The 20,942-nt window shown below is 39.1% G+C and overlaps 2 protein-coding genes across 2 annotated transcripts; one reads left to right on the forward strand and one right to left on the reverse strand.

Annotated features, from left to right (window-relative positions):
* The first annotated feature begins 288 nt into the window (after positions 1–288).
* LOC132616489 (ubiquitin domain-containing protein DSK2b-like) lies at positions 289–14,100 on the forward strand. The gene is made up of 8 exons (XM_060330911.1): positions 289–655; positions 9,936–10,700; positions 11,592–11,821; positions 11,960–12,073; positions 12,425–12,483; positions 12,718–12,746; positions 13,343–13,429; positions 13,524–14,100. The coding sequence occupies exons 1-8, from the start codon at positions 424–426 to the stop codon at positions 13,670–13,672; spliced, it is 1,665 nt and encodes a 554-aa protein (XP_060186894.1). The 5' UTR covers positions 289–423; the 3' UTR covers positions 13,673–14,100.
* Positions 14,101–14,730: 630 nt separating this feature from the next.
* LOC132617496 (probable serine/threonine-protein kinase PIX13) lies at positions 14,731–17,798 on the reverse strand. The gene is made up of 5 exons (XM_060332500.1): positions 17,675–17,798; positions 16,775–16,910; positions 16,549–16,691; positions 16,205–16,328; positions 14,731–15,398 (listed from the first exon to the last, which is right to left on the reverse strand). Exons 1-5 carry the CDS (start codon positions 17,732–17,734, stop codon positions 14,980–14,982), a joined length of 882 nt encoding a protein of 293 aa, XP_060188483.1. The 5' UTR covers positions 17,735–17,798; the 3' UTR covers positions 14,731–14,979.
* Positions 17,799–20,942: the final 3,144 nt, after the last annotated feature.

A 20,942-nucleotide genomic window follows, 5' to 3' on the forward strand; every position in this document is an offset into this window, starting at 1 on the left:
GAAATTTGTGGTCTAAAATAAATTTTAGATAAATTATTGTTGTAAATCCTCTCGTTAAAATGTTTTTAAATATAGAAAGACGAAATTCTTTTTGAACAGATTAAAAAAAAAATGTACCACATAAATTGACACAGAAAGGGAGCACCCATCAAATTTGAAATTATAGTATCCTACTTCTCATGTAAAAAAATAAAATAAAATTAATCCATGGATTATAATTGAATAATTTAGTGGGCCAACCAAACAACCCCTAAATAAAACAAAACAATAATAATTTAAAAGCTCTCGCATCTCTCTCTTTCTTTGTCCCTCTTGTACATCTCGCTTCCTTTAAATTATCAACAAAAAGAATTTTCACAGATAAGGGCTTCAATTTTTCGCATATTGCTTCTTCGATACCTCCCAAAAATTGAAAAATTTCTAATGAGTACCGGCAACGGAGATGCTAGTTCTACGGCGGCGGCAGACTGCGAAGGTGTTACGATTAATATCCGATGTTCAAGCGGGTCGAAATTTACGGTTCAGGTTAGACTTGATTCAACGGTTGGATCGTTTAAGTCGAAACTTGCAGAACACGCAAACATTGCTGTTGAACAACAGAGATTGATCTATAAAGGTCGGATCTTAAAGGATGATCAAATTTTACAAAGTTACGGTACGTTAATTAGACGCCTTTTTACTTTTTACTGGGAGAAAATATTTACATGTTTTAGCCCCTTTTTTTTGAGTTTGTTACCTGGTTTAGCTCATATTTGTGTATACACTATTATACAAGGTTGATATATTATGTATAATGATTAATTGCTGGTGCGTGATTAGTATATTTGAAATATGGAGTAACAACTAACAACCTTGATACTGCCTAAATTTAATTGTACAACAATAAAAGATGATCAAGCATTACAAAGTTACTGTACGTTAATTGTATACCTTTTTTTTTTTTTTTTTTTAAACTTTTTGAGTTTTTTCAGGGAAAATTACGTTCTATGCCTACTTGGAGAAAATATTTACACGTTTTAGCCCCTTTTTTTGAGTTTGTTACCTAGTTTAGCTCATATTTGTGTGTAAACACCTTTTAATATACTATGAGTATTATATAAGGTTGATATATTATGTATAATGATTAATTGCTGGTGAGTGATTAGTATATTTGGAATTTTTTATTGAAATATGGAGTAACAACTAACAACCTTGATACTGCCTAAATTCAATTGCATGACATTAAAGGACGAGCAAACAGTAGAAAGCTAGGGTATGTTAGTACTGATAATTGCCCTTACTAACAATTAACAGTCAGTTAAGTTTAATGAGTTCTGTTAGTTATTGGATCAAAATAGCCCACAATGGTTAATTGAAGGTTAAAATTGTTCAGTCGGATAACACAGGGACTAAAACCGCAATATAGCGATAACTCAGGGACTAAAAACGCCGTTTTCCCTTCGAAATTTTTATTGAGATGTGGTGTGATAACCTTGCTACTGCCTAAATTTAATTGCACAGCAGTAAGTCAGACATTAGAAAGTTATGGTACGTTAATTATACGCTTTTTAATTCGATTTTCTTTTATGATGGAAATTATAAATTGCTGTTGAGTGATTAATATAGGGAAAATTAAGCTCTATGTCTATTTTTGAAACTATTTACGCCATGTAGCCCATACTTTGAGTTTGTTTTAGCTCATATTTGTGGATAAACATCTTTTATACACTATTATTCAAGGTTCATACATCATGTATAATGCTTTCCCAATAATTATAGACTTTTTCTCTTTGATTTTTTATGATTAGTTGCTGGTGTGTGATTAGTATAGTTGTTAGTTTTTTTTTGATATATGGTGTAACAACCTTGTTACTGACCAAATTTAATTCCACAACAATAAAGGATGACCAAACACTTGAAAGTTAGGTACGTTAATTATAGTCTTTTTACTTTTGATTTTTTTGTTTGTTTTAAATGACGGATGTGATCAATTGCTGGTGCATATTAGGGGTCGTTTGGCAGCTGGTTAGAGTTATGCAGGTTTTAGTTATGAGAGAATCTATGTATTATTTTATGCAGGGTTTAGTATTCATGTATTAGTTATTCCACCTTCTCGGGTTTCTGAATTGCAAACCAACCACCATATTAATTTTATAAGTTACTTACCTCCCTAACCAGCTACCAAACGTGACAATACTTATACAAGATTCAATACCTGCATACTCACCTCCAAACCAGCTAACAAACAACCCCTTAGTATATTTGGAATTTTTATTGAACCGTGGTGTAACAACTTTGCTTCTGTCTAAATTTAATTGCACAGCAATAATTCTGTATTCAAATTGAGATGACATAATTAGCGCCCAACGATTTAATATTCTGTTAGTACTGATCAGTAAACTGGAATTACTGCTCAAATAGAAAGAAGAAGCTATAATGGAAGCCCGGAAAATAGAACTAGGAAGCAAACTCAATCTAAGAACATCACTCAAACATCAGCATTAATTTGATCAACTACCTCATACTTCCCTATAAGAAGAAAACTGATCTATGATGATCAGCTAGGAGCCAGCAGATGCTATGAAACTTGAAGTAGATGATGAAGAACACTTGAATAGAGGAGGCATTGCAGAGAAATGGAGATACAGATGAAAGACATCATTGTCTACGCATATAGGTTATTAGCCAGTCTCGTCAATAATCACTCCTTCTGCTAATTGTCCAAATATAGTCCTGTTGTACTAATTTTGCCAACTTTCTTCGTTGCATTTATTCGCGTGTAATTCATGTACCAATTTTTGGCAAGTTCTCCAATGAAAAATCAATTACAACAGAAATAAACCCTTTACTTTGAGAGTCTGCAGATCCTACAAACATTCTAATTGAAGGATTCCGGCTAGAACTTGGTACAAATTTTGACCACCAACATAAACATCTGTAGGTGGCATGCAAGGAACATGATGCTCATTCTGTGTACCTTCTGCATCATGTACCTTTATGTTCCCAGATTGACATATTGTGCAGCTTCAATGTAGCTCTCATCTCCAATCTGGAATTTGCATTAATGATACCGAACACATACCCAAGGCTTCCTTTCACCTTTAGCTGGAGGTCCCTCTTCCACTGGAAGAAAAAGAGCCTGAAAGTATAGCACCCTGGGGCGATGTGCATAATAGAGAATGTGAATTTTGGTAGCTTCTGATTTAGTAACTTATCAGAAGAACCATTCACTTCTTCCCACATGCTGCGAAGCAGAACATTACAAGTTTAAATGGTTGGGTGTACTTCGCTTTACAATATCTCTTCCGGAATATCATGAGTGTCCTTGTAATCCGAAGTCTTTAGCCTTCCTGTCTTGTCAGTCTCATCATCCCTACACTCAATTCTTCCTAAAACTTTAATCCCAAAGCTCTTGATATTTCCATTTCTAGTTGCTAGTTGAGATATCTTCCTGTGGTCTGTAGTTGTTCCATCACGCTTTTCAGTACTACCACCATAGTCTTTAGGAAGACCTACAACTTCCTCTTTATCTCAACCATGTCAGTTGCACCTTGGCCATGAGAGATAAAGCCATTACTACTTTCAGTTCCTGATGCAATAGCAATGTTGCCAGACATATCTATATGGATTGAAGCAATATAGGTCTCAGCGACATACACATTTACATCAGCCCAAGCAGTTAAACCATGAAAGTTCAGCACCAGTAGACACATTTTGATAAACTAGGCTATCGTTGCACATTCCCCAGCATTTGTAGTGTACTAGGCTTATGAATGGGTTGAGAATGTAGCTGGGAGGTAGAAGTTTTAAAGACCACTTTGCTCCTTTTTAGGTAAGCCTCAATAGTTTTTTCTTGCTACCTTGCCTGCTCAATTGTTTGGTCAAAGTGGTAGGGAGAAATACCTTGACAGACATCTTAATTTCTTCTTTTAGACTTTTAGTCCACCTATGAAACTAAAAAGGCAGGCATCATTGACTGTGTTGTACTGCGGATCAATCATCTATGCCCCAAGGCCTTCAAACTTCTCAAGGTACTCTTCAACAGATCCCTTTTGAACCAGTGTTATCAAAAGCAAAAAGTGCAAAAAAGCTCTAAAGTCAGTTGGGGCTTTAAACCCAAATAAAAGCGGGGGCTTTAATGAAAAAGGCGCAAATAGAGAATATATATATATATATATATATATATATATATATATATATGTGTGTGTGTGTGTGTGTGTGTGTGTGTGTGTGTGTAGCCCAAGACTAATAATAATAAGCAGCAGCAACAACAACAACATACTCAGTGAAATCCCACAATGTGAGGTCTGGGGAGGGTAAAGTGTACGCAGACCATACCCCTATCTCGGAAGACAGGGAGGCTGTTTCCGAAAGACCCTCGGCTCAAGAGAAATCACAACGAGAAAGGTTAGATAAGCAGAAGCAGTTCAAAGCAAAATGCAAATGAAACTAAAGAAAGCGAATAAGTCAAAATAGAGCAGTCTGAAAAAAAGGGAGCAACAGCTACCACAGATAAATAAGATAATCGAAGTACAATAAACCACATATAGTAGCAAGAAACAAAGGACAATAGACTATAGATCAAACAGCGACTACCTACTAGCCTTCTACCCTAATCTGAGTCCTCCAAAACCTCCTATCTAAGGTCATGTCCTCGGTAAGCTGAACCTGCGCCATGTCCTGTCTCAGCACCTCTCCCTAATACTTTTTTGGCCTACCGCGACCTCTTCTGAAACCATCCATAGCTAACCTCTCACACCTCCGCACTGGAGCATCTGTGCCTTTCCTCCTCACATGCCCAAACCATCTCAGCCTCGCTTCCCTCATCTTGTCCTCCACTGATGCTACTCCAATCTTATCCCGGATATCTTCATTCCTAATCCTATCTCGCCTGGTGTGCCCACACATCCATCGCAACATTCTCATTTCCGTAACTTTCATCTTTTGGACGTGAGAGCTCTTGACTGCCCAACACTCTGCCCCGTATAACAAGGTCGGTCTCACAACCACTTTGTAAAACCTGCCTTTAAGTTTTGGTGGCACCTTCTTCTCACACAGCACTCCTGAAGCAAGCCTCCATTTCAACCACCTTGCGTCAATACGATGTGAGACATCATCGTCAATATCCCCATTTTCTTGTATAATAGACCCGAGATATTTGAAACTTCTTTTCTTTGGGATGACCTGGGTACCAAGCCTCACTTCCACGCCAGACTCATGTGTCATGTCACTGAACTTGCACTCCATGTACTCTGTCTTAGTCCTACTCAACTTGAGCCCTTTAGACTCCAGAGTTTATCTCCAAACCTCCAGCTTAGCGTTTACTCCGCTGCGTGTCTCGTCGATCAAGACTATGTCATTCGCAAATAACATACCCCATGGCACCTCACCTTGAATTCGCCGCGTCAGACAATCCATCACTAGAGCAAATAAAAATGGGCTAAGAGCTGATCCTTGGTGCAACCCCATCTCCACTGGGAAGTGCTCCGAGTCTCCTCCCACTATCCTTACCCTGATCTTGGCTCCCTCATACATGTCCTTGATCGCCCTAATGTACGCTACAGGTACACCTCTGGCCTCCAAGCATCTCCATAAAACCTCTCTTGGCACTTTGTCGTAAGCCCTTTCTAGGTCGATGAAAACCATGTGCAGGTCCTTCTTCCTCTCCCTATACTGCTCCACCAGTCTCCTCACAAGATGGATGGCTTCCGTAGTCGAGCGCCCCGACATGAATCCGAACTGGTTCTCTGAAATGGACACGCCTCCTCTCACCCTCATCTCCACCACCCTTTCCCACACCTTCATAGTATGGCTTAGCAGCTTGATCCCTCTATAATTGTTGCAACTTTGAATATCACCTTTGTTCTTATACAAAGGGACCATCATACTCCACCTCCATTTCTCAGGCATCTTCGTCGTCTTAAAAATAACATTAAAAAATCCAGTCAACCACTCCAAACCTGCCCTGCCCGCACTCTTCCAAAACTCCCCAGGGATCTCGTCAGGACCAGTAGCTCTTCCCCTGCGCATCTTGCGAACAACACCCTTAACCTCCTCCACCTTTATACTCCTACAATACCCAAAGTCGCGACGCCTCTCAGAGTCCTCCAAATCTCCCAACACAATGTCTCTATCACCTTCCTCGTTCAAGAGTTTATGGAAGTATGACTGCCATCTTCGTCTAATGAGAGCTTCCTCTACCAATACTTTGCCATCCTCGTCCTTGACGCACTTTACTCTATCCAGGTCCCGTGCCTTTCTCTCCCTCATCTTGGCTAGCCTGAACAACTTCTTTTCCCCGCCTTTCTCCTCTAGTTCTGCATATAGACGTTCGAAAGCTGCCGTTTTTGCCGCCGAAACTGCCAACTTCGCTTCCTTTCTCGCAATCTTATACATTTCCCTATTCGTCCGCTTCTCCTCCTCATCTTTGCTGTCTACCAACCTCGCGTACGCCACTTTCTTTGCTTCCACCTTTCCCTGGACTTCTCCATTCCACCACCAGTCCCCTTGTCGCCTACCACGGCGACCTCTCGAGACTCCCAGGACATCTCTAGCTGTTTCCCTAATGCAGCTCGCCGTCCTATCCCACATACTGCTCGCGTCCCCCCTACTCTCCCAAGCCCACATAGCCATCAACTTCTCCCCCATCTCCTGGGCACTCGACAAAGTCAGACTCCCCCACCTGATCCTTGGCAGGTCATCCGCGACCCTCTTCCTCTTCTTCCTCGTAATCCCCAAATCCATCACCAAAAACTTATGTTGGGTCGTAAGGTTCTCACTCGGAATGACCTTGCAGTCTTTACAAAGACCTTTATCCTCTTTACTAAGGAGCAAAAAGTCTATCTGCGTTGTAGCTGTCGAACTACGAAAGGTTACCAAGTGTTGCTCCCTCTTCGGGAAGCGCGAGTTGGCTACTACCAATCCAAAGGCTTTAGCAAAATCCAGAAGTGAGACTCCTCCTCCATTCCTGACTCCGAAGCCGAAACCTCCATCCTCATCATCATAACCCCCCGAGGTTGAGCCGATGTGTCCATTGAAATCTCCTCCTATGAATAACTTCTCGGTGGGCGGTATACCTCCCACCACTTCATCTAAATCCTCCCAAAAGCGCCTCTTCTCCTTCTCGTCCAAGCCCGCTTGTGGCGCGTAAGCACTAATAATGTTCAAGGTAAACCCTTCCACAACTAACTTAACCGCCATCATCCGGTCATTGACCCTCCTAACCTCTACGGCCTGGTCCCTTAGCTCACTATCTACTAAAATGCCTACCCCATTCCTATACATTGACTTACCCGAGAACCATAACTTATACCCGTCCACATCCTTAGCTTTAGATCTTACCCATTTGGTCTCTTGGACGCAAGCTATATTAATCCTCCTCTCCTTAAGAATCTTAACTAGCTCTATGGACTTCCCCGTCAAAGTCCCAATGTTCCAGGACCCTACTCTCAACCTAGACGCTCCCTGATCCCACTTACCCCCTCTAACCCTAGCCCCCGTCCCCGACCGAGAACATGACCCTAGTCTACCATCACTCACTATAGCCACTAAGGGAAATAAAAGCAAATCAAAGATTTATCTAAAACAAACAAGAATCAATACTAAAGCACAGTTATCAAGAGACTATATGCAAGTCAGGTTACTATGACAAGAAAGATAGCACTATAAGCTAAAGGAATAAAGGCAAGAATTTAAAGTCAAGAGTCAAGAATGTGTAGCAGGCAAAATTTAACAAGGTTAAAAGACACATGAATTAATATGAGCCACCAGAGGTACCAACTCCAGGTGAAAACAATTTTAAAATAGAAAAACCTGTTCGCCGCCGGAGTTACTGTTCACCGCCGGAACCCACTGGCGGAGGTTTCCAGGTGCAGAAACGAGACAAGAGGCAGAAAAAAAAACAAAGAAAAGAAAGGAAAAGAGAAGAGAAGAGAAGAGAGAAGGAGAGAAAAAGGAGGAGGCTGGCCGGAAAAGGACCCTATACCTGCCAGGGGGCTGGTTCGCTGCCAGGGAGGAGGGGGTGGGGTGGGGTGGGGTGGGGAATTGTTACTTACCGTTGAGAGAGGGGGAAGAGAGAGAGAGAAGAGAGGGGCAATAGTAGAAAAGTACTAATAATAATAAGCATGAACAACAAATATATGGACAAAGAAATTGGTAAAAAAATTATGATAAACTGAAATATCAATTGTTTAGTGTTGCCTCTTCAGGAGAGGCTCATTGTCAATGAAAAGTATGTTTTAAAGCCTTGATGACGACACTGAAGCGCACATTAAGTGAGGCGAAGTGCTCAACATATTTTGCGTCTCGCTTTAGGGCGCCGCCGCCTTTGACAGCACCGTTTTGAACCAGCTTGTTCAACTTTTCTTCAAGGTATCGAGGTATCTATTGTGTGTGATGGATGATCCTCTCCCTACTTTGAACTTCATTTCCAAACCTGTCATTTTAGACAGATCTATTCAGAAGAACAGTGTGAAGAATTGGAGAAAATCCAGATTTCTATTACGCCTTTCTCTCTGCTTCAGCTAGATTCTTATATTGACTACCCTTAACTATCCATCATCCAAGTTCATTAAACCAGAGATTACCTGACTGTCCACGCCTCCCTTTGTTGTGTTCCAATATCCGGTTTTCTTAAGTTGGTCTTGCCGTCTCGGAATCGAACTCTTCTGAGGCCATTAGATATGGTTATATAAGTTTCTTCAGGTAGAGGATTAGTAGCTTGCGATTTTGATTTGGTTATTGAACTATTGCGGTAAACTACTGAGAATTGGAACAAAACCAGCAAAGGGAAGAGTGGAGTTGGATATTGAGGATTAAGTTGGCTGTCCCCAAACTAGCTTCCAATAGAGGCATAGTAGTAGTTGTTACTGCTGTTTTGAATTTTTTTTATTATTATGCTTGTAATGGGAATTGCTGTTGCTGTTAAATGTATGAAAATTGTATTTTTGGGGCTTATCCGCTGAAGGTGGCAAAGTTGAAGGCAATAAGTGTTATTGGCTTCAATATATGTGGCCAGTGTACTGTTTGCTAATATGCTTTTGGTATCTAAATTACTCAACGTGGGTGTTTTCTTGATAAAAAGAACACGGGCATTTGGTTTACTTGATAACATGTTACCATGACAGTGAAAGAGAGGTGCTGCTTGTTAGCCTCAAGTGTGGCAGATTGAGGGGATAACTAAAAAGTTCTGAAGTAATAGTTTTGACTTGTGGGAAGCTATTGTTAAATTATACCGTATTAGTACACCATTTATAACTAAAAAGCTTGTTACATGGGATGTCACGTGAATTGACAAGTATATGTAATTTTGAGAGACATAAGGTCTTTTCTGTTACATTACAATGTTCACTGTATCATAATATTCGACTTTGGTACAAGTTTTAATTGAAAAGTCGGATTAGTATATAGATGAAAGAGTGATGCCATTGGATTTTTTGGTTTATCAATATTAGAGTGGTAAAAATGTGAAGCGAGATGGGTGAAAAGTGGGGCTTGTGCGACTTTTGGTGAATGTAATATGTGATTCCACTTTCCTTGGCACACTCAGTTTTATATTGATGGAATATCTTCTTTTTCTTTTTTGAGTGAGAAGGGTGTAAAAAAGGGGCTTGTGCGACTCTTTGTTGGATTTATTGTGTGGTTCCACCCTCCTTGTGATGCACAGTTTTGCATGGACGGAATATCTTCTTTTCCCTGTGATTAAATCTTCTTTTCCCTGTGATTAACTTCTAATTCTGCATTATTTGTTACATGAAGATACTCTGACGCCTGTCAAGTTGTTCATGATCGGTTAATTATCACTTCAAAACTTTCAAGATTGAGTTTAGAAGTGATACACTACTAGCACTCAGTGCCAAGCTTCACTTATATCTGCTTGTGCATCTGCGTGTCACATGTTATCAAGCTGTCAGTGATAATCGTAGTGATCTAGCTTATTATAACTTTGTGCTTGATAGGTCTGGAGGCGGATCACACTGTTCATTTGGTTCGAGGTTCTGCCCCAGCTCCCTCTGCAAACCCTGGAAGTGCAACCAATGCTGGAGGTCCAAATACTGTTCAGAATGCACCACGAGATGCTGCTTCTGATGCAGGTGGACCATTTCCAGGACCAGGCCTTGGAGCTTCAATGTTTCCTGGTCTTGGAAGTGCTGCTGGTGGTGGTGGTTTGTTTGGAGCTGGGCTTCCAGATTTTGAGCAAGTCCAGCAGCAGTTAACTCAAAACCCCGACATGATGAGAGATATGTTGAATATGCCTCTTGTTCAGAATTTAATGAATAACCCTGAAACCATCCGCAACATGATCATGAACAATCCCCAAATGCGAGAGATCATGGATCGTAATCCTGAGCTTGCTCACGTACTCAATGATCCTGCTACTCTTCGACAGACAATGGAGGCTGCACGAAACCCTGAAATTATGCGTGAGATGATGCGCAATACAGACAGGGCCATGAGCAATATTGAATCTTCTCCTGAGGGATTTAACATGCTGAGGCGTATGTATGAAAATGTCCAGGAGCCATTCCTAAACGCATCAACATTGTCTGGAGATGCAAGAAATGATGTGGGGTCTAACCCATTTGCAGCTCTTTTGGGAGCACAAGGTGGTGGACAAGGCAGACAGCAGTCAAACAATCCTCCAACTACTGGTTCTGAGACAACTGATAATGTGCCTGCCCCAAATACTAATCCACTTCCTAATCCTTGGGCATCTGCAGGCAGTAAGTTTTTACCATCTCTTGTTCTTTAATCATTTGGACTAGCTAGAAATAGAAACTGTTTACTTCTTTTTTAAATGGTAATAATTGTATTCATAAAGCAGCACAAAGGTAGTGCTAGGATTTTTGTACAAGTGAGCAAAAAAGCCAAAAGTATAGCCCTCTTTTAAACTTTAGAGGGACCGTATGAATTCTTGTAAAGCAGCCTTCCTACCTTCCGAGGTAGGGGTAAGGTCTGCGTACACTTTACCCTCCCCAGACCCCACATTGTGGGATTTCACTGGGCATGTTGTTGTTGTTGCTCATTTGCATATTCTTTTTTACACCAAAAGTGAAATAACATGATACAATCTACTTAATCATGTGCACTGATTTTTGTTTCTCCTAAAAACATCTCGAAAGAGCTAACTGTTTACTTTTTCTTAAATTTCTTTTATTCTATTTTTTAAATTGAAACTGTTTACTTAATCTCTTGTTTTATTGAACTTGGGATTCTCCTGCAATTAGTAGCCCTCTTCTAAACTTGTGCAATTTTGTTACAATTTGTGTTTTCATATCCCTAGCACTAAACAAAATTTAATGGTCATCAAGCACTATGAATTTCTTATCAAAATTTGTTTACTGCTTTTGTTTACTGTAGAACAATAAAAGATGGTTCTTTTCCCTTTCAATTTTCGTCCACAAAAATATTTCCAAGTTTCTTGTAAGCTTAATAATGTTGATTGAAGTATTTTAACCCTTCATGTTGAAGACATAATTATGTTGACCTCTTAGTGTCCTTGGGTAATCATTATACTATGCCTTATTTGCGAACTATATTTCTCACGAAGTCATGTAATTGGATAAGTATGAATTAAATGATTATGTTTTTACTTATACATTGACTTGTTCCAGCTGGAGCTGCCCAAGCCAATACCACTGCTAGGTCAAATACTGCTGGCGATACCAGGGCTGCACCACCTGGCTTAGGTGGGCTTGCTTCCCCAGGTTTGGAGCAAATGCTAGGTGGCATGCCTGGTACAGGTGGCATGCCTGATACCACTTCTCTAAATCAAATGATGCAGAACCCTGCCGTCTCACAAATGATGCAATCTCTCCTTTCAAATCCTCAGTACATGAACCAGGTATTTATTTATTTGTCTTGACTGAAAATATGCATCCAGTCGTTTAGTTTATGGCTGGATGTCCGTTTCCTTGGGCTCTTCTTTGTCTGTTTGACAGAAAGTTTCTCATCACGCTTCTCATTTAACATTGGTGATTAGGTTTTAGGGCTGAACCCACAACTTAGAAGCATGCTCGATTCCAACCCACAGCTTAGAGAAATGATGCAAAATCCTGAATTTATTCGTCAATTGACATCACCTGAGACAATGCAGGTAAAGAATTCTTGCCACACTGAGAAGGTCTTGCTTGCTTAAATGTGCATTTGGTGCATGAGATGTAGCAACTAAATGGCATGGGTGATCCCATTCATTTTTTCGCGGCAATGGTAAAACTTTTGTGACTTTTATCATTAATAACACTCGAGAGGAGTGCATCCATGTGCCATTGCTGGGTGAGAGAACCTCTATAGGGTTTATTGGTGCAAGGGTGCAAAAAGAGGGCTGTTGATGTCTGTCTGAGATTCTGAGCAGAGAGCTCGATCAGTGTATAATTATTTTATTATAGTGTTCCTTTGTAATCCATTTGTCTTGTTCGTCTTCTAAATCGTTTTTCTTTCTTTTTAGCAACTTGCGACTTTTCAGCAAGGGCTTGCATCTCAACTTGGGCAACAGCAAACAAACCAGTAAGTTAGCTTTTTCCTTGGCTGGAAAAATGCTTCTTGATTTATCTTACACGGGTTGCATATTTGCTTGAATTATCAAATGTGTCGCCTTTTCCGCAAATAAGCTTGCCGAAGAAGTGAAAATTCACCTTTCATATTTTCATTTTTACTTGCCAAAATATGGACAAATCCTATCTAATACGAGACAAACTTGTCGCTGTTCTTTGTTGACAAAGTTTCTTTTTCTACTTGCAGACAGCCGGGGCAAAATGCTGGTGGAGCAGGTAAATCCCATTCTTCAGTTCTTCGAACTTGATATTCTTTATCACTGCGATCAAGTAATTCTGAATTAGTCTGCACGATAGCTGGTCTCTCATGTTAATAATGTTATCTTGGAAAATATAATTTTTCTTCACATTTTTGTTTCCAAAGCTTGCTATTTTGGCACAATAGGGTCCACTAGGAACAATACACACTTTCAACCCCTAAATTCTCATGTACATTATTTCGTTTGTAAATATAGACACTTATTTGTCAAGTCCTTAGCTACGTTGCAGAAACATTACTTATCTTAGTTTGTTTGGCTTATGGCATTTGGGTTCAAACTGGATTCTTGACTGTGAAACCATTATTCAGGTTGTTAAAGAGATAGTTATTACTTTTGATGACTTTGCTGGATTCTTGTCCCTTTGCTTATTTACATGACTTGATCAGAAGAGATAGCTATTGATTGTCAGTGATACAATATATATAGGGAACTGCTAAATCTATTTTGACTTGTCAAATAGCCATATAAAATTCAGGGTTGTTGATGCAATTTCTGTATATGGAATTATGGTTTAGTTAACTCACATCAGTGTGGTGGTTTGGATAATTGCAGCACTTGGAAACCCGGGAATGGAAATGCTTATGAACATGTTTGGTGGACTTGGGACCGGGGGCTTGGGTGTCCCCAACAGACCTAATGGTTAACTTCTATCTCTTGCTTTCCTTCTTTTATATTTCTTTCTCTCTCTCCTACTTAACAATTTGTTAATTTTCCTCTTGATGCTCCGTTGCAGTGCCCCCAGAGGAATTATACGCTACTCAGCTAACGCAGTTACAAGAAATGGGTTTCTTTGACACTCAAGAAAATATCCGCGCACTGACTGCTACTGCAGGCAATGTTCATGCTGCAGTAGAGCGACTTCTCGGAAATCTTGGACAGTAGTGTCAGTATTCTCTTCTATAGGACAACACAGCAGCTGATGGGGTCTTATCTGATGAAATTGATTGATTTCAGACACAAGCAGCGTCAAATCTTGTCGGAAATAAATATTCGAAAGTTTAATTTTTCAGACTCATGTCACGTGCCCCACTCTCGTTTCACTTGGACTAACAAGGAATTTGATGGAAGACCTAGTTCTTGAGTTGCCTGTACATGCAATGTTAAAATTGGTCCCATAAATAGTTCGCGAACCCCCGTTTCTTCTGGCATCTCTTTTATGATACACCAGGCTGAAGAGATCTTCTTGACGCTAAGTTATTTTTTCAGCTGTAGTCATATATCTCAACCCACTTATAACTCAAAAGCTGCATAATGTATTTCATTGTTTGTATGTTACTGGAATATTTAAGTGCAGGTTTTTGTTCTCTTGAGTTCTGAAAGTTATTGCTGGTTCATTATATGATTAGCTTTGACAAATACGAAGGAAGATCTTGATCAAAATCAGACTTCGAATGTTATATAATCAGAATAGCCTTGAAAGTTGAAACAAAACAGATTAGTATATAAAAGGATCACTGTATGATTTAAAGAGAGGAAAGATAAATTTCTATGCATGTTAGCTCTTAAAAGGGTATTCAAGATGTTCATCACAAAGCTTGAGTTTACTGCAGGGATTGTAATGCAAGAGTTAGCTCTTGTTGGATGTTTGGATTAGTGTGCTAAAAATTGCATATGTTTTATTATGAAAATGTGTTATACTTGAACCAAAAGAAAAAAAAAATGGTTTGTTTGCTATTATGAGGGTTAATTTTGTCATTTAATTTTTAATTCATGTATTACTAATACTCCCATTTTTGTTACATATTTTATCGGTATTACTAATGAAGGAAAGGAAAACAGTAACCGAATGTTGCTATACTTATGCAAGATTTTAATTGGAGATTAAGTCTTCCTGGTAAACCAACCAAACACCCCTACTGGTTCTACTAAGGATTGACAGCTAACAACAACAATAATAAGAATAAGAAAAATAAGAACAACAAAATAAAATGGAAGTTTGCTTCAATTTACTCTATTGAACTTTCCTTAATACAGAAGCTAAATCAGTGTCAAGCTTTCTATGAATACCTTTAATAAATTACAATTCAGTCAAAGCCATGCAACCAGCAACACAGAGGTGACAGACAACACAAAATTTTAGTTACAAAAATGAAATGCCCATAAAATGGTGAACAATATAACTTGATCTTATACTAAATAAGAAACAAAATGAGATTTATACACACATAACTAAGGCCAATTTCTTCACTTCATACTTTTTCCTGACCCGTCTGACGTGGCGATTGACAACTTCTTGGAGATTGTCGGTGGCGATGAGAAGAAGAATGCTCGGATTTCCTTCTGGATTCTTTTGGTTTCTCCTTCATGGCTTCAATCTGTTCCAACACGTCCATTACTTCTTTCATTGAAGGTCGATTCTTGGGGACTCCCTCTAGGCATTTTAGAGTAATCTGAGCAGCAAGCGTTGCTGCTTTTGAAGAATATTGGCCTTCCATCCGAGGGTCCATAATGGACTTCAGCTTCCTTTTATTAGACAGCATCCGTTTCACCCACTCCACCAACTTCTCCTGTCCGTTTGGTCGTTTGGTGTCAAGTGATCGTAAGCCCGTCAACATCTCAAGCAAGACGACTCCAAATCCATACACGTCACTTTTTATATATAGATGGCCTGTTAACATGACAACAATCCCCATTAACTTACATACTTCCTCAATTTCAGTTTACAATCAGACCTCTCTATAACAACCATCCTCATTAAACGTTTCACTATAATGGCCAAGCCTTCTTGGAACCAACTTGCATACAATGTAATATTATATGTTCTCTATTACAACATCTCGCTACAGCAGCCAAAAAATTCCGGATAAACAACGCCGTCATAGATAGGTTTGACTGTACATGGTAGTGTTTGACGACGCATGGTGTAACAAAGAAAAACTTTTGTGACATGCCAAAAGTGCCATAAAAACTTGTGGTCTTAAATATACTATGACATTTCTGTGGCTATAAAAGCATTTCATTAAGGGTAAAATGGGTAATTTAGAATATAAAGAGTTTCTGAATATAGAACGGTATTATTCTTTTTGGAACAGATTAAAAAGGAAAAGGTGTCATATAAAATGGAACAGAGGGAGAAATACTACAAATGCTTTCCGGCTTCTTGCTTTTTGTTCTATTAGTTCGCAACTCTCATGTATCTATCTTGCAAGTGGACGCCATAGCAGATTGGTCAGCTAGAAAAAAACTATCGTCGTTCAATTTGAAGAGTCAATAATGGTACAGTATGTAAAATTTGAATCTTTCTGGGAGATCTTGGAATATGTTCAATGGGTTTATTCACGAATCACTTATGAAAAAGAAAATACTGAAGATCTTAAGGCAAGATAACAGAGAAGTTAGTGTGCACTTTTGTCTCATAACTCTGCATGTAGATTTTAGATTAGACACATAATAAGGGCTCAAAAAAGTGCTCACCGGTTTCAACATATTCTGGAGCAGCATAACCATATGTGCCCATAACACGAGTAGTTACGTGCGAGTTTCCACCGGAAGGCCCCAGTTTAGCCAAGCCAAAATCTGATATTTTTGCATTGTAATTCTACAAAGCAAAATGTGTGAAGTAGAAAGTTCAAAAAAAGATGTATAATAAAGTTGGAGCAAAAGATGAAGGAAAACATTTCATGAAAAGTTGTCGGAACATAAATTAGAAGCAGAGATATTCATGATATACATCAGTACTTGTAAATGTTCAAATACATGAGATGAGTATCACACTAGGTAACTCGCCAACCACAAAAAGATAGGGAAGCAGACCTTACCCCATCAAGCAGTATGTTGGAGGCTTTGAAGTCTCTGTAAATGACTTTCTTTTCTGAAGTATGTAAGAAAGCCAAGCCCCGAGCCGCTCCTATGGCAATTTTGAGGCGCAAATCCCAAGAAAGCGGTTCAATAGCGGCACTTCCTAACAAAGCAAAGATGTTGATCAGCGCACCATATTATTACTCGAGCTTTGGTTTTATTGAATTTCAAACACTAATTTCTTACTTCTGAAAAGATGGTTTTCCAAGCTTCCCTTCGGCATAAATTCATAAACGAGTAACAGCTCGTTGTCTTCCGTACAATATCCCAGTAGCTTAACAAGGTTAGGATGAGAAAGCCTTCCTAAAAAGTTCACTTCTGACTGCATTTTTAAGTGACACGGATTATGAGCATTATCTAAAGAATCTAACTGGAAAGCATAAATCAAAATAACTGGCAACAGAAAGGTGGAAAATTTTGACATGAATATTCCTACTACAGTTAGACCTCTGTATAACAGTTATCTTCGTATAAGAATATTTCATCATAACGGCCAAGTTTTCCTTAGAACCACTTTCATATTATGTAATTATGTTATATTATATGTTCTCTATAACAGCATCTCGCTATAGCAGCCAAAAAATATCCGGACAAACAACATTGTTACAAAGAGTTTTGAGTGTACAAATGCGATACATAACTAAGTATACAGAGAAATTTTCTGAAAAAAAGACAGTACACTTTCTTAATTCCAGGGACAACAGAAGCAAAGAACATTGTAACAAAGCAAAACTTGATCTAGCTTGAAATGTATCCAATTGGAACCAATTTAAACTGATTTCATTTGAATTCTCTAAGTTTGACATGAGTTAGAGGAAGACTCAGACATACTTTGGCAGAAAATTCTTGTACTATTCCTTCCTCTTCACATAACAATTACTAGTGAGTTACACAACATAAAGAATATAGTCAGGACATAGTTACCACAAAATTACTAAAGAAGTTCTTACTAGAGAAACTCTGTTTTGTTACACATGTTCTAACAACTCTGGTGGCTAATGGAGAGGACGCAAATGTGTATTAATTTCTTAAAAGGAGTCGTCAGAAGTAGTATTGACAGTTCATTTCGCTATCAAATGTCTATACCTTCCACTCTTCAAATCCTTGAGTGCTCTCGGAGTTCAACTTCTTTATGGCAACGTTCATTCTTCGTGGACAACTTCAAATCAGCAAAACTATAAATCTTTAAATTTGGAATAGGCAATATCTGTCCGGCATTCAAACATGTATTATCGTCACTTGCAGCTGTTGAGAAATGACCATGTCCAGTGCTGGTACTCGTGATGGCCGAATAGCTGTAATTCTTTGATGTGTCTGCACAAATAATACAATTTTGAAATAACATCTTAATTTATAGAAGCTTAAAAAAAACGATTTTCGAAAGCCAAGAAAGCACTTGGAACTTTTAGGAAAAAGAGAAGAGATAGTGAAAATTCTGGCTCCGAACACCACCATATAAAAAGATAAGAGGGAGTACACAAACAAGAAGAAAAAGGAAATTGCAGAGTACCCAATGCAGAAATTTAGTACTAATAAAACAACAAATGCATAATTTGTGCATAAAACAAGCAGAAATTAAAATACCTGAAGAAAAGGGTCTAGCTGAGATCAGGAATTACAATAATTACAATAATTAAGACTCTCCAACAAATTCATTCACGAGAAATTCAAAAATGTCGATTTTTTTTTTACTAATTATGTTCATTACACTCTTCTCTTCTTAGTCTGCTAAAAGAAAATATCACATTTCTATATTTATAAACCTTAAACTTCTCGTGTTACCATTAATGACATGCTCTCATAAGAATAAAGATGTGATACATTTAAAGTTTCACTTTCGTTATGTGCCAAAAATGTGTATCTTTTTAACTCTGTTCACAATCATACACCACCAGTTGCACCACCCTTCTTTAGATAATTACAGTGTGTAGATAAGTAATTTTTTTTAATTTTTTTTACTATAGTTCTTTGGGCTTCTTTCGTGTGTACTTCTTTATATTTTGATTATATTTTGATTTCCCTTAGTAAAAATCATGGCTCCGTCGCAGAACACTGCCATATGAATATATAATAAAATGATAAACAAGAAATGATGCAACTGAGAGAAGGGATTCACAAGCATAAGACGACGATTTTCGAACAAGGGGGAGATGATGGTGCCTTGAGGTACCGAGGCAGATTGTGTGTTCCAGATGTAGATGGGCTTAGAGAGCGAATCATGTCAGAAGCTCACAACTCCAGGTATTCCATTCACCCAGGTTCTACTAAGATGTATCATGATCTTAAGGAGATTTATTGGTGGAATCATATGAAGAAGAATGTAGCAGATTTTGTAGCTAAGTGTCCGAATTGTCAGCAAGTGAAAGCCGAAGACCAGAGGCCTAGTGGCTTGGCTCAGAATATTGATATTCCTGTCTGGAAATGGGAAATGATCAATATGGATTTTGTATTAGGTCTACCTCGTTCAGTTAGGAGACATAACTCTATTTGGGTGATCATTGATCGGCTTACTAAGTCGGCACACTTTTTGCCAGTCAAGACCACAGATTCAGCAGAAGATATGTATAGGATAATCAATTAAATTTATGAGTGAGGTATAGGATATGTGGTTGAACTTTAATCTATTCTTGCTTGAGAGAAAATGGCTCAAAATGAGCTATAAGTAAACTGAAAAGTGATTGATGGGTTGTAATAATGTGTGTATTAAATAGTATATGATATTGCTTTATTGAACAAATATAAGAAGAACACAATGAATCCGGACCAAAATTAGATAATAAGTAAGAGAATGTTGTATATTTTGCTATTATAATATGTGCTAGATCTGAGAAGCCAACCCCTAAAAGTAGGGTAATGACCCCTATTTATAGTTTTGCCTCGTGGGCTTCATACATCATAAGACCCTAAAGAATAAAGAATAACCCTAAAATGGATAAGTTTGGTCGTACGGTCTGACACCCGTACGATTGGCAGCACAATATGGCAGAACGATATTGACGCGTGGCAATTGTGTAACGGATCACTCGGACCAACGACCATGATCAAATGGACCGACGGTCATGATCAAACGGACCAACGACCACGACCAACTCGGCTATGGAGAAGCCGAACCAAATGATTCCCTTCCTTTTCTTCGGTTCAAGCACTCCTCCGGTCCAGAAAGAAAGTCTTCGTGCACGTGCTTGTCCCTTTCTTCCCTCGGTCTCCGGTCTTACTGGTTTAACATATATCCGATTTTTACCGTATACAAATAGTCCCCACACTTCCTGGACCGTAGTTTTATTGGAGTAACGGGAAGTGGATGAATAAAAAACCGGTGGTTCCGAATGCTCGTTCTTATCTTTTCATTTTGGCGGGAACAGTTGCGTCACGTTCCGTCTGTCATCAGCCACGTGTCTCATCCCGGGTGGTCAGCTCTGACAATCGCCGTAACGCACATCGTTTCAAGTCACTTCTCATTAATTATGGTACACGTGGCTCTCCCCGGTTGGCTGGGTTCTGTAACCGCATCGATCCCATGCCTATATAACGTCCTTTACCTCTTAATTTGAACATTTTTACCTCTTCAACTCACTTCTTCTCTGTTTTCAGTTCTTCGCTTCTTCTCCATTTCACTTCTTCACTTATCATCTTTCAACTCACATTTCTTGTTGATTCGCTTCTTATACTACATAAAAAGGAACGATTCTGCCAACTTCTCCACTAGTCGTTCTTGTGTGTTGCTGCTTCTTCCTCTCATTCTTTTCCATTTTTGAATTCTGTGACTGTTCCCTTACTCCACTTTTTAACTTCCTTTTCGAATTCACCCAATCTCTCTTCTCCATATTTTCAAATGTCTGCCAACATCGAAACCACTTCTCATGATGTTCCCTCGGTTTCGTCTCAAGGAACCGAGCCAACTTCACCGCCTAAGGCAAAAATCACCCTCGAGCCCACGACTTTGGATATTGTTCCGTCCAAACCTAATTTCAACAAAGATTTCGAGGTTGAAAAACCTTCTTCGGTATCCGATAGAGGGTTTGATATGAGATGATATCCCTCATCCATTACCGAGGATAAACTCGACTTAGTCCGGGCTGATTGTGGATGGGACAACCGCTCAATCCAAGTTTTTGCCCCCGGGCCAGACGAATTAGTCACCGACCATCGGAAGGGCTTCTTATATGTTTATACTTATCCTTTCACCCTCAAGCTCGACCCCCCGATTGATCCGGTCATCTTAGATATGTGCCGGACTTATAACGTAACCTTGGCACAGATTGGTCCGATTGTTTGGAGGGTCGTGGCCTGCATCTGGCTGTTAGCCAATAATACAGAACAGGAATTCACGCTGGCCCACTTAATACGGTTATAC

Source organism: Lycium barbarum, chromosome 11 (assembly GCF_019175385.1).
Source record: "Lycium barbarum isolate Lr01 chromosome 11, ASM1917538v2, whole genome shotgun sequence".
Lineage (NCBI taxonomy): Eukaryota > Viridiplantae > Streptophyta > Magnoliopsida > Solanales > Solanaceae > Lycium > Lycium barbarum.

Coding starts and splice junctions, on each gene's coding strand:
- LOC132616489 (XM_060330911.1), top strand. CDS start 424: ATGAGTACCGGCAACGGAGATGCTAGTTCTACGGCGGCGGCAGACTGC. Junction 12,484..12,717: donor GGGCAACAGCAAACAAACCA/GTAAGTTAGCTT, acceptor TTCTACTTGCAG/ACAGCCGGGGCAAAATGCTG. Junction 13,430..13,523: donor TGTCCCCAACAGACCTAATG/GTTAACTTCTAT, acceptor GCTCCGTTGCAG/TGCCCCCAGAGGAATTATAC.
- LOC132617496 (XM_060332500.1), bottom strand. CDS start 17,734: ATGAACGTTGCCATAAAGAAGTTGAACTCCGAGAGCACTCAAGGATTT. Junction 16,692..16,774: donor GGAAAACCATCTTTTCAGAA/GTAAGAAATTAG, acceptor TTGCTTTGTTAG/GAAGTGCCGCTATTGAACCG. Junction 16,329..16,548: donor CCAACATACTGCTTGATGGG/GTAAGGTCTGCT, acceptor TTTGCTTTGTAG/AATTACAATGCAAAAATATC.